Below are 13,259 nucleotides of genomic sequence, written 5' to 3'. Positions count from 1 at the left end.
GGGTGATTGCAGGATAATGAATGTGGCAGGAAACAGGCGCACGGCACAAATGAGATGCGACACCCAAGACCAGGCTGGGAGGGTGAACATGCTTAATGAGGAGATAAGGAAATCAATTCTGCTCGTCTCCCCAGGCCTGCGAGCCCCGGGGTGGGCGGAGGAGGGAGGTGAGGGGGCGGGGGGTGCCTGCAGGAACCACGCCTCTCTGCCTGCATGCTGGATGAGAAACCTTCTCCAGACACACAGCCTGACTGCCTGGGAAGGAGGAGTTGCTTGTTGCTCTCTCTTAACATTGCAGGAATAATAGTAATAATGACAACACAGTTATGACATCTCAGCCAATGCTTCAGTCCTGAGACATGCCTGACATACATTATGTCACTAAATGCTCTCTATAAGCCTAACAGCGCAGGTGCCGTTCTTCCCCCATTTTACACACGAGGGAACCGAGGCACAGAGTGGTGAATAACTTGTCCAGGGTCCCAGTGCTGTGAAGTGACACAGCTAGCTTTCAGGGGTATGCAGGCTGGCCTTCAGAGTCTGGGCTCTTAACTGGGAAGCCACATTGCCGCTCTAAGTACAACACAACATGATAGAACACAACTCAACACAACTCACAGGGATCTGGGGCGTACAATCTGCCAGGTACTGTTCTCTGTGGTGAGGTTCTGTGTAGACGCCCCGTAGTTTGCCCCCAGACCCTGATAATAAGTCATATGCTGCATATTCACTGAGTGCCGAGTGTGTGCTCACAGGCTGCCCTGGGCATGAGAGCCGCAAGATGCCCCGAGAGACCCGGGCGCAGAGACAGACTCGTAAACAGTTACTTTCAATCTAATGTGTCGAGTGCTGTGGTCGAGGCTAAGGGAGCACAGAGACGGACAGTCAGACCCTGAGGGGCTCAGGGAAGGCTTCCTGGAGGAGGTGATGTCTAAGGTGAATCCTGACAGGTGAGGAAGAGTTAGCCAAGGGAAGAAAGGTGGGCAGGGCATTCCAGGCAGAAACAGCCATGAGCGGAGGCACTGCAAACTGGTTGTTGTCCCTGGAGCCAGAGGGGTCGTGGACCCAGGGCTGGAGAGAAAGCAGAGGGCAGGCCTCAGAAGGCCTTGCGTGCCACAGAGGGGGCTTGGGCTTTGTTCAATGGAGGGGCTTTCTCAGCCCTGAAGATCCGCTCAGACCATCTACTGATAGGGCAACTGTGGGTGGTGTTCTTGCCACCAGTGTCTGGAAGAACAGTCTTGGACGCCGGTGCTCCCGGGCTCTGCGTCAGCTCTGCCTTCCCTTGTTATAGGACCTGAGTTATTCCCTGTCGCTCTCTGGACCCACCCACCCAGAAGATTAGGGGATTGGGAATTGGGGGGTGCTGCCGCCGCTGTGGACAGGGGACCTCTGCCCTGCAGCTCCCCTGGTGGAGGTGTTGCAGAGGGAGCTCGCGGTTTGGGAAAACGCACAAGTTAAGGACACACTGGGACCTTACCTGTAGCCCCTCTCAGTATTTGGGCCTTGACATCATCTTAGAGACGGCCTCTCTTTGACTTGACTTAGTCTCCATCATTAAATAATTCACGTTGATTTAGGAAGCTTTGTTTCAAATGGGAGCCACAAGACAGCTGAGTTAATGTTAGAACGGGCCAGGAAGAAGAGGGAAACGGGGAGGAAGACGGGGAAAACACCCTTTTTAATAATTAACCTGACATCCACCCTCCTCCTGCCCGCTTCCAATCCCCCTTACCCTGCTCCACTTTCTCATCTTCATGGCATTTATTACCATCTGACATCCTACACGACTACACGGTGTACTTGTTTAATCTCTATTATTTATTGACTGGCTCGCTCTCGGCTGGAACACAAGCTCCATCAGGCTGGGGGTGGTTATTCTCTTTCATTTCCTGATGAATCTCAAGTGCCTAGACGAGTGCTCGGCATGTAACGCGTCCTCAGTAAATATTTGTTGATCAAATCCTGGGCACCCATTTCCTCCCTGCTCTGGGTCCCAGAAGTTCTTGCTTCCCAAGTTTTCAGGCAGGTAGCGAGGTCAAATGCAATATCACCTACACTGTGGCCCTGGAACAGCATAGAGAGTTTCCAACCCTGGGGCTCCTGCCTGGGGGAGGAGAGCAGTCTGCATGTGTGCATGTGTGTATGACCTGCAAGTGTATGGCATTTCAGTGTGTGTGTGTTAGTTTGATGCTCAAAACAATTCTAGGAGGTTGGTATTTTTATTATGCTTATGTTTTTTTAAATATTGGCACTCGAGCTAACAACCATTGCCAATCTTCTTTTTTTCCCTTTCTGCTTCTTCTCCCCAAATATCCCCAGCACATAGCTGTATACTCTAGTTATGGGTCCTTCTAGTTGTGGCATGTGGGACGCTGCCTCAGCATGGCCTGACGAGTGGTGCCATGTCCATGCCCAGGATCCGAACCAGCGAAGCCCTGGGTTGCTGCAGCAGAGCGCGCGAACTTAACCACTTGGCCACAGGGCCAGCCCCAATTATGCCCATTTTATAGATGAAGAACCAGAAACTTCATTCATTCATTCACTCATTCATTCATTCAAAAACCCCCCCAATATTACCGAGAACCACCCCGTACTAAGTGCTGGTTCTAGAGAAGGGAAGCAGAGGCCCAGTGGGAGCTCTAAGACCTTGCCCAAGTTCACGCAGCAAGTGGGCTGCTGGCAGGTGTTGTACTTCCCAGCCAGGGCCCTTCCTTCCACACCATAGCCCTGCACACATGCCCGGGGTCCTATGACCTCCAGCTGAGCTGAGTCCCGGCAGAGATGCTCAGGATGCTTGGAAGCTGGATACTCTGGGGTTAAGGCATAAAGCCAAGTCCAGAATCCCAGGGCTGGGCGGGACTTTGAGAGGTCCCATCTCCAGCCTCACAGTGGGATGCTATCTAAAAGACCCTACCATTACCTTCTATGCCCCAGTCACCACATGAATTCTGGTTCCAGTGGGGGATGAGCTGGCTATTTTCCTAAAATAGTTGGTGCAGCAAGTTGGACTCCTTATTGTGGAAGTCATGGCTTTTTGGGAGCTGGATACTTCTTTAGAGATGATTTTATTTATTACCACCTTTGTTTTACAGATGAGGAAACTGAGACCCAGAGAGGTTGAGTAACAGGGCCAAGGTCACACAGCTGGTTAAAGGCACGACCATGACTATTGCCTCCAAGTCTGCTGCTCTGTCCATGATACCATGATTCCTGAGATGTTCTTGGGGTGGAAAGAAACCTGTCTCCACCTGGCCTGAGTCAAGGCCTGGTCCTCGGCAGCTGGCTGGGTCACAGAGGGAGGGCAGCCTGACAGTTCACCTAGACTGGGGCTCTCCAGTCTTTGCCACTCAGCTTCACAAATTCCACCCCTTCCTTCTCCTCCCCTCCTTGTCCTGTAGCTCCCTCCCTCTGCCTCCGAGGGTAGCAAATGCTCAGCTCAAAGTTACTCCATGCCTGATTGCATCTGAGAGCTGGAAACACAAGGCTAATTAATGTGTCTGTGACTCCAGGCTTGGCTGTCGGGCCTAGGTCCCCTTGCCCTCCCTTGAGCACGGCAGGCTCTCTGAGCTGGCCCCCTGGCTTCTCCAAGCAGGCTGCCGGCAGCTGCATATTTTAACAATGCACATCTGTTGGCTATATAAACTCTCGCATTTGCCCTCCCCACTTGGCGCTTTGATGGAAGACCCCTAGGGGTCTCCCTCTGCTCCAGCCAAAGTGTTTGCTTTGCAATTTTGCCGGAATCCTATCTGATTCTGCTCTCACGTCTTCTGCAGGTTCCAATCAGGATCTTACTTTATTTAATTAAAAATCTATCTCAGGCAAATACAGACTAAATTAGGAAGCTCGCTCATTCCTGGAACACAGGGAAGGCAGCCCCCCTCAGGGAACCGGCTGGGACATTTTCCCGGGCTGAGATGTCACAGCAAAGCAGATGGGGTCTTGGTTGGGAAGCCGGCTTCCAGGCTAGAAAAGCCCCTCTCCCCTCTGTTGGAACAGACGCTCTGTTCATCCACCACTGCGAACAGACCAGGGCTCCCTTTCCAGGAGGCTGGTCAGCTCCTCCACGCAGGGCCTCCCTCCAGGGCAGTAAGTGGGACCGTACACCGCAGAGAACTCCGCCAGGCTGGGTACTCCGGCAGAGCCCTGCGGGACCAGCCGAGGGTGGGGACTTGCGGGGCCAGCCGGTGGGTGGGGACCTAAGTGGCCCTGAGGCGTCGGGGAGGACGGGAGGTAGAGCCTGGGGAAGCTCTTTCTTGCGGGGCTCAGTGGCTTAGAGGAATGGTGGTTGTGGAGTCTGCAGGAAGGACTGGTGGACAGATGCCTGCTCAGGCTCTGGCTCCGGCTCTTGGGAGCAGGCCATCCTGCTGGGGTTCCCTGGAAACTCCGGCTTCCCCCTCTTCAGCTGGTCTCCAGACTTGTAAAACACTTCCCCCACACAAACCAGCTCTGTGCCCAGCAGGCAGTGGCAGGCTATGCCGCTCGAGAGGGAAAAGGGGGAGAGAATGCCTTTTAGATGTGATCGGAGACAACATTGAGTCTGTTCAGCTCAGATCCCGAGGGCTTGCTCTCAGAAACCTGGCTCTTAACCAACCAGGCAAAGGAAATACAGCTGGCATTCAGACACGCGCAGACTGGGCAGTGAGCATTGGTTTGGAGTTGGAAAACCTGGGGTCCAACGTGAGTGTTAATTAAGCTGTGTGACCTCCTGTGAGTGCCTTTGCCTCTCTAAGTCTCAATGTCCTTATCTGTAAAATGTCTGGGATAATTTGGACTTCGTTATCTAACCGAGATAGCAGAGAGGACAGGCGGCTGTAAGTGGTTGGGTAGGACCGCGTGAAGCTCTGAGACAAGGACAAGAACTTAAAGATGAGATGTGTCTCCGTCTGTTTTAGGCCGTGCATGGAGTCAGGAGGGGACAATGCTTGGGTTCTTCACATTTTAACATTCTTTGGTACCCTCTAGAGGGGCACAGGGGAGCAGAGGCAGATTCTTCTGAGGATGGGGCTGAATAACCTCTGAAGGTGAAGATCCTACAACTTCACTTAGCAAATCTCTTCTGGCATTTTGCAATCCTCGAAAATCAGAAAATATATTGGGCACTAAATTCTCCTTCTCTCCTCCGTTAGCCCCCACACCAAACTGTGGACCCCTTCCCGCTGTAGCCGCCATCCCAGGCAAGATGAAGACGGCTGCAGCTCCCCTAACATCCCTGATAACTTTTCTGAAGGCCCATGTACGGGCCAGGTAACCCCAGTTTATTGACCCTGCCGGATGCGGTTTATTTTCTCGTCCCTTTCATCGCAGGGAAGAGGAGACAAAGGATGAAGGAGTCTGAGGTTGGTCCTGAGTTCCTCCTCTCCCTCTCAGGAAGCCACGCCCCGAGCTTGGGAGGTGGTCCTGAGGCCCTGTCTGCTGCCGCCTGCCTGCGGAGACTGTCTGCCCCGCCTGTTGGCCCCGTAGATCCGAAGATAATCCGGCGCTCTCTTAAACGTTTCCCCTCTGGGCCGCCGTGCGCCTTATCCACCAGGCGAGGAGGCAGCACCCCAGTTGCTGACCCTGCTGTCAAACCTTCACAACAGCTGCCTGCAGGCGCGAGGCGGAACCTCTCCTGGCTGCCGGGCTCCGACCCACACGCGCAGCAGAGACTCCGGAAGGAGGCGCGGAGGAGGAGCGAGGACCGGAGCCGGGAGACCGCGGGCGGGGCCCTTTGCTTCTCCGAGCCTCAGTTTCTCATCTGGGGCAACAATCCCTGTCTCACAGACCTGTCAGGAAGCTGAGGTGCGTAAGCGAAATCGCTTTGAGAGTTGCCGTGAGAGCTGTGCAAATGTGAGCTTATCACCCCCAGCGAGGCGGGGCCCCCAGCAGGCCTTGCTCCTTAAACATCTGGCTGGAGGACAGGGGCTGAACTCAGAATTAGAAGGAGGTGGGGAAACCCATTGCCAGGTCTTCAGGCAGGTCTGCCCGCGTAAGGGAGCCGGGACCTCTTCAGGCAGATGTCCCAGCGACACTGGGCTCCCGTGGCAGAGACGAAGGAAGACCAAGGGGAAAAGGTCTGGTTTGGAATAAGGGCCTGAAATGAATTTTCCTAGAGAAGCTTAGGCAGGTCTGTTCTCCCCCTGAGAGCCAGAATCCCCAGGGGGCAGCGTGTAGAGTGGGAAGGAACGCTATCAGTGGGGGCCCTAAGGATGCTGAATCTGGGGGAGTCAGGCTCCAGGCTGATTCTGATGGGGGAGGTGGCCAGAAGGGGCCGTGTTAGCACTCAGAGGGAGGTCAGCTCAGAAAGAAGCAACTCAAGGATGTGTCACCTTCTTCTCTATCTCCATCCCCTAGCACAAGGCCTGACATCCATCACGTGTGCAGAACGTGCTCCTGACTGGATATATAAGCATCCAAGAGCCCTAGTCAGCTCCCTAAGCTGGAGTCAAACACACTGGGACACAGGGATTGGACAGGCTCATAGGTCAGTTGGCATTGGCCTTCCGATTTCCAGGGCAGGAACTTCCACTTTCCCCCTTTCGGTGGGGAAGAGGGAACTGACGCCACAGGGCAGCAGTGGCTGGGATCCCTGTGGACAAGGCCTGGGGGCTGTGCCCAGCAGGGGGCGCCTCCAGTCTGGCTGGAAGGAGCCCTTCTGGGGCTGAGCCCCTGGTGCTTGCCATAGCATCCTAGGCCCCATGTGCGTGGACGGTCTTACCCAGGACGGTGAGGCGAGCGGGGCGGGACCGGATGGCAGCCTGGATGGCCTGGCACTCGTACACGGCGTCATCTTGCAGCTCTGCCCGCAGGATCTTCAGGTGATGTTCCCCCGACAGGTGGTTCCCTACCACCAGGTACTGTGGGTAACCTGCGGAGACAGCAGGCACATCGAGGGGGCTGGGGCAGGGGTGGAGAGACATTCACGACAAAGGGGCACAGCAGGGGTACCCTGAGCAGGGGCTGCTCTTAGAGACAGGCAGAGAAGGCAGCTGCCAGGGCCCTGGGCTCCGTGTAAGGGGCATGAAAATGGGAGTTTTGCCTCAGGGGGTCGGGGCAGGGTGTGTGTGTCTAAGAGTACTGTGGGTTTTCAGTTTAGGAAGGTTGGGGGAGCTGTTGTTAGAGAGGGAAAGAGAGAGCAGAGAGGGACATGCTGAGTGTGGGCAGACACCGCGGGGCAATTCCTCTGGAAAGTGGTGTGCAGGGCGCTGGTGTACCAGGTAGGCACACATTTTGATGAGGAGACACGCAGAGACGGAGCAACCCCAGCCGAGCCTCGCAAACAGAGAGAAGATGAGTAAGAGGGAGAGAGAGGGAGAAAGCAGGGAAACATTTGGAAAAGGATCAAGAGTGACTTTTGGGGAAAAGTTTTGTTTCAGCATGGACAGGAAGTAGAGATCTAGGCCCAGCCACCAGCGCCCAGGTACCTCCGGCCACTGTGAACCATAAGCGGCCCTTTTCTAGTCGTTCCTATTGCCCATCCCAGCCCCCCACACCCCCAGGGCCTGAGTAAGCACTTCTGAGGCACTCAGGACCCTGAGGAATGGGGGGCTCCTGTGCCACTGGTGATGGATAATAGATACATAAAGCCTGAGAAGGACCATCATTCTTTGGCCTTCCTGTTGTTCTGCTGGGTGGAGCATAAACGCCGGCAGAAGTCGGCCTGTCAGGCTGGGGTGGTCCTCCCCCTCCTGGGTCTGGGGCCCTAAACCTCCTCAGTGTCCCTCAGCAGGATCTGTGCTCCACCCACCCCCTCCCCTGAGCTCTGCCCTCCCCCACCAGTCCTCACAGGGCACCTCCTCCCTGTCCTGGTCCCCTTCTCTCCTCAGTGGCCCACCCACCTCCCCGCAGCCCAAACTGCTCCTCTTGCCGAACGACCTCCACCAAGACAGTGTGAGTCCTCAGAAATGTGCCGTAGAACAAGGGGATGGCACATGTGCCCTTTGACAGAAAGACGAGGGCTTAAGCAAGTGAGAGACAGAAACAGAGGCAGACAGAGACCTGCAAAAGCTCTCTTCAACTATTTCAAAGTCTCTTAGTGTGGGTTAGACGTGTTCATGTAGCCCCCCAGGACAGCATTAGCACCAACAGGCAGAATTAACATGGGGAATTAACTTAGAATATTCTTAGCAGTTTGAGGTGCTTGACAAGGATCTGGGCTGCCAGAAGTGGTAATGAGGTCCCCGTCACTGGCTGTACTCAAACAGAGGCTGATGATCACCTGTCAGGGATACTGCAGAGGAGATTTCTACCCTGGAAGAAATATTGGAGCTCTAAGGCCCCTCCCACCTCCATAAGCTAAGGGTCTTTTGGAGCTGGGGCCGGGCTTCCTGGGGTGGTGGGGTTGCTGCATAGGGGCTACTGGCACCCATTTCTGGTCAGTGGAAGTGGCTATGACCCTCCACGAGGCTTCTCAGTATGCTTTCTGGGTGTGTCCTGTGCGGCTGAGCCTTTCAGGCTAGTGTCTTCATGGCGAGCATTGTCCCCATCATGCAGTCAAATGGCCCTGTCTTCCACAGCTATTCAGGCCTGGCCAGAGGTGCTCACAGGCAATCACCGCCTCCCCTCCTCCCTGTCCTTCCCGCCCTCTGCTGGGCTTTGGGAAGGAGACCAGGTCAGTTAAGCTGGTTCCCCCCAGGGCCAGGGCGAGGGGCTGGCCATGGGTTCTGGTCCAGTCCTCTCCCTGCTGCTACCCTCAGTGCAGCTGGCTCACCACCCCCAGCCCCTCCGGCCCAACCTCTGGATCCCGCTGTCCTTTGATTAGTCCCTGATCTCCTGCAGGCATCTTGGCTGGAGCTTGTGTTTTTGTTGTCTTGCAAGCTATCAGCAGCAGGATTCCGCTCTCATGAGCTGCTGAAAACATCAGTGATGGGTTTGTTTGTATTTGCCTAATTAGGCGGCGAGCTGTGATGCTATCCCAAGGACTGGCAGCATCTTCGGAAAACACAGGCCCAGAAGCATAGATTCTGAGGAAGTTCTAGCTCCTTCCACAGCATCATTACTCTCTCTTGCTACTCCCAGGGGAGGCAAAATTATTGGGAAGCTGGGTTCTACAGTCAAATTGCCTGGGTTCAAATGCCAGCTCTATCACTTCCTGGCTCTGTTGTCTCGGGTGAGCTACTTTAACTGCTTTGTGCTTCCATTTCATCATCAGTAAAATGGGTGCAGTACTCGTACCTCCTGGAGTCATGGTGAAGAGTAGATAGGATAGTCCGTGTAAAGTGCCTGGCACATATTAAGCAGTCCATAAATGCTAGTTTAAATTAAAATGACAAGGAGGCAGAGTAGACAGAGAGGTCCCCGTCTTTAGAAGTGAGAGCAGACAGGGTTCTGGGCTTGTTGGGGATTAGGAGCCAGGGTCCCAAGCGTTGGGATTGGGTATATGTTTGAATCTGTTTCTTTCTCAACTGTGACTTTGTTTACCTGTCAAATAAAGGGGAAAATCCTTCTTTTTCTCCCTCTGGATCGCTGTAGATTTACGAGACAATGTCTGAGAAGTACTTGAGCTTCTTAGAAGGAAAACATTCTAGCAATATGAGGGAGTGTCTATAAATCATTTCCTTTGATGTTCTTCCCAGCCTTGGTGACTAGAAAGACAGGTAGGTCTTCAGTTAGGGCACCATTCCTGGCCGCCTGAATGCGGCCACATGGGTAAAATAGAAGAGGACAGAGCTGCAGCGGGCTGAAGTCCCACAACGCTGGGCCTCAGTTTCCCCGTGAGAAAACTTGTGCAGTATTCAGTGCTCTGCAAATACTTGCTGAATTGAATTGAGATCTATTACTCTCCCTTTCTTACCAAGCAAGCAAACAGTACTTATAAGCCTGTAAGTATCTGCTGTTATTGTCATGATGCTATTTTTGGGACAGGTGACCAAATACAGAGCAAGTACTTTACCAGGAGTTTGTTTATTGGCTTTGCAAGGAGAGGGCCAGCCTTCCTCCCACAAGTGTAGAGGAAGCAGACTTGAGTTCCTCAGAGCCCACTGTCCTTCAGCACTTAGCAGGACCCAGTCCTGGATCCCAGAAAGCCACTCGTGGAAATGGATGCCAGAGGGTCAATTATCGACATGGTGATGGTCATTCTGTGAACCATCCATGGGGATCTGGGGCCTTCTCTTGGCCACAGACCCAACAGGACCCCAGTCCCTGACTGAAGGCTGAAAACCACTGACCAGGGACCCAGAGAGCCTCCTTAACCAGCAACAGCGCTGGGCCAAGCTCAGGGTGTGCAGAGCGCGAGCGATCCTAGTTTGGGAAGGTGGTAGCGTTCCCTCAGTTTCTCCAGGGTAAGGGAGTTCAGAGGCCTTGAAATTGGCTGGTTCCTATCATACTTAACTTTTATGGCAGTGCAGTATATTTTGGGGACATTATTGTGTATTTTATCCGCACTCAGCGGGACTGGAGCACTCAAACCCTGCGATGCTATTGACCATTGCTATAACGTTTCAATACACATTTCTGGCAAGACATAACTCACATTTTAAAATATTAATTTCCCAACCATCATGTTCCTGAGTGCGCTTCGATTTTTATTTTCCTGCAGCTGTAAACCATGAGAGAGGCAAAGCTACTTCTCAGTTGAATACATATTTTTCTCTCTTTCTCCACCTTCAGCCATTCTCCAATCACAGGGACACTCAGGTCCCTTGTTCTGCATTTAACAGTTTATGCCTAGCCGAGGAGACAGCCGCAGGCCCACCCTCCCCAGGGGAGAATAATAACCACTGATGGGGGCTGGGGACCGGGAGGGTGACTCCATTCCTTTCTCTCCCGGGGGAGAGGATGGATTGGAAAGACATCTGTATGGGCTTAAGGGCTGACATCCACAATACTTAACAAATGACGGGGCATGGCACCGACCAGGGAGCTCAGCTGCCCGCCATGGGGGCCTAGCAGCGCATCTGTGCTGAATACCAGCCTGGGTGGGCTGAACAAAGTTTGAAACTTAAACTTTACTTTTCTTTCCCCTAAAATCCATCATTTCTTTGTGAGTTTTCAATCTATGTGGCTCTCTTTAATGGATGAGAACCGAGAAGAACCAGGTTGCACCTTAAGTGGGGAACACATTTTGGACCAAGAAACAGGAATACTTTACCTCTGGAAATCTGACTTTACATGAATCGTGTTTGACTTTAGAATAGACCGACCAGGACAACAGTGTGTTGGGTTTAGGACTGACCACCAGAATTGAGGGTTATTTGTAATTCTTTTTGTTTCTGGTGAGGAAGATTGTCCCTGAGCTAACATCTGTGCCAAACTTCCTCTGTTTTGTATGTGGGATGCTGCCACAGCATGCCTTGATGAGCAGTGTGTAGGTCTGCACCTGGGATCCAAACCTGCAAACCCCGGGCCACCGAAGCGGAGTGCATGAACATAACCACTATGCCACTGGGCTGGCCCCTGTAATTCTTTACCAGTAGCTGGAGCAGCCCTCAAAGTCCTATGGATCCTGGACCCAGGGCTTTCCTAGCCTGATTCTGCCCATGTGATCTGCAGTGAAAGCTTGAGGCTTAATCCCCAAACACCTATGAAAATGGAGTTCCCTAGGAGGGTGGATGGGTAGGTAAGGAAGATGGGGGCCAGGCATTCCTGGGGAGATCTGCGAGTACTCACTTGAGAGGTCCCTGCCCACACCCAGAGCCAAGCCGTCTTTGATCCATAGAACGAAGCCATCATATTCCGGGATGGCACACAGCAGCGTCACTGGCTGCCCTGACACCACGGCCTGGTCCTGGGGCTGCTGGCTGAAGGAGTACACTTGACCTAGGAAGGAGACAAGCACAGAGGTCAGTTCCTTGCAGGGAGCAGTGCCCGGAGGGCTTCCCCTCAAATTATGGAAGCAGAGCCCAGGCTGGCCCAGGGGACAGGGCCCCCCAGAGGGCCTCACTTCCTGCCTGGGGTCCAGCAGTGGCTTCCTCACTGCCCCCAGCTTAATCCCCTGCTTTCGGGAGCTGGCTTCCTGCTCCAGCCCCCCTGCTCATGAGTCCCTGGTGCACACTCACGCTGTGGTCCAGCCATCCTCCAGCCCCCAAACAGCCGTACCCCGCACACTTGGGACATATTACCCCCTTCCATTTGGCTAACTCCTACTTAACGCCACAACTTCCACAACAGGCCAGAAGCGGGAGAGAGACCCAGGTGGAAGCGTTCTGTGGGGGATGTGCTTCCAGAGGGCAGTGGGCGTGGGGAGTGATGTGCTTTGGTTAAACCTGAGAATCCAAGAAATGCTGCTGTTCTAGAGGCCCCCTTGATGGGCCTCTGGTCAAACTCAGCGGCCCGTGCTGTGGTGGAGCGTGGCAGAGGGTGTGGTTAGGGGAGCAGGTAATCGTCTCCACACGTCCTCCCTGTCCCTTCCTACTCCAGCCTCACTGTCACTTGGGAGAAAATTGTCAGTGTGACCCCATCCCTCCCCATACACACCTCGAAGCAAGACTGCGCTGAACCATCTAGCTCACCAGGTCGTGTTTCACTAAACAAACACACCACAGTGCGTACAGTATGCCAGGATGGTTCAAGAGTTGAAAATATTAGCTCATTAACATTTTCATCCTCATAACAATGTATCAGTGCATCTTTGCTGAATTCCATCCTGGGTATTTTTGTCCCCATTTTCCAGATGAGGAGATGAGGCACAAAGAGGTGAGAATAGTAGCAGGAGCTGTGCTTGTTAACTGCTCACCCAGCACTGAGTGTGCCTTACCTCTAGCTGTCACAGTGCCCCAGACACCCCGTGGAGCCTCAGCAATCCCGTTTTGCAGGGGCCCAGGATGTGGAGTCTTAGCGGTTAACTAAACTGTCCAGGGAACGGCGAAGGGCAGGACTAGGGCTGTGAATTCAAGATTTTTCTGGCTCTAAAGACTATGTTCTCATCCACTGTGCTATGCTGCGTGCGGACCCCTAAGCCTGATCCTGGAGGGACTGCTGAAGAGGGGGGTCATGTGATCCGTGTTCCCCAGGAGGCCACAGTTGAGTGGACAACGGGATATTACACTTAGTGAGCTCCCGGCCCGCGGTGTGAACAGGGCTTCACGTGCCCTCCCTTCTGTAACATGTTTGATTACATTTAATGGCAGAAATATCCCCATTTTACAGCAAAGAAACCAGAATCAGAGAGGTAAAGTGACCTGCCAGAGGTCACACAGCTAATGAGTGGTGGAGCTGGGGTCTGATCTATGGTCTGTGACTTCTGAGTCTGCATTCTTTCCCACCCCCTGCTCTGCAGATACAGACAAACAACCCAGGAAAACTGGACGTGCTGTGCAGGCTGCTGCCACGGCCTTTCCTCC

At 53.6% G+C, this 13,259-nt stretch overlaps 1 protein-coding gene across 3 annotated transcripts in view; it reads right to left on the bottom strand.

Moving 5' to 3' along the window:
* KIRREL3 (kirre like nephrin family adhesion molecule 3) overlaps positions 1 to 13,259 on the bottom strand; it is a 532,785-nt gene that overhangs the window by 83,319 nt on the left and 436,207 nt on the right. For all 3 annotated transcript variants that reach the window (XM_014845407.3, XM_070489941.1, XM_070489942.1), the window contains 2 exons: positions 11,587 to 11,736; positions 6,695 to 6,844 (listed from right to left, as the gene is read on the bottom strand). In XM_014845407.3, the coding sequence (XP_014700893.1) occupies positions 6,695 to 6,844; positions 11,587 to 11,736 (300 nt within the window). The remainder of the gene's footprint in view (positions 1 to 6,694; positions 6,845 to 11,586; positions 11,737 to 13,259) is intronic.

The sequence above is a fragment of the Equus asinus genome, chromosome 20 (assembly GCF_041296235.1).
Source record: "Equus asinus isolate D_3611 breed Donkey chromosome 20, EquAss-T2T_v2, whole genome shotgun sequence".
Classification (NCBI taxonomy): Eukaryota; Metazoa; Chordata; class Mammalia; order Perissodactyla; family Equidae; genus Equus; species Equus asinus.
This window is presented reverse-complemented; position numbering and strand designations above follow the sequence as displayed.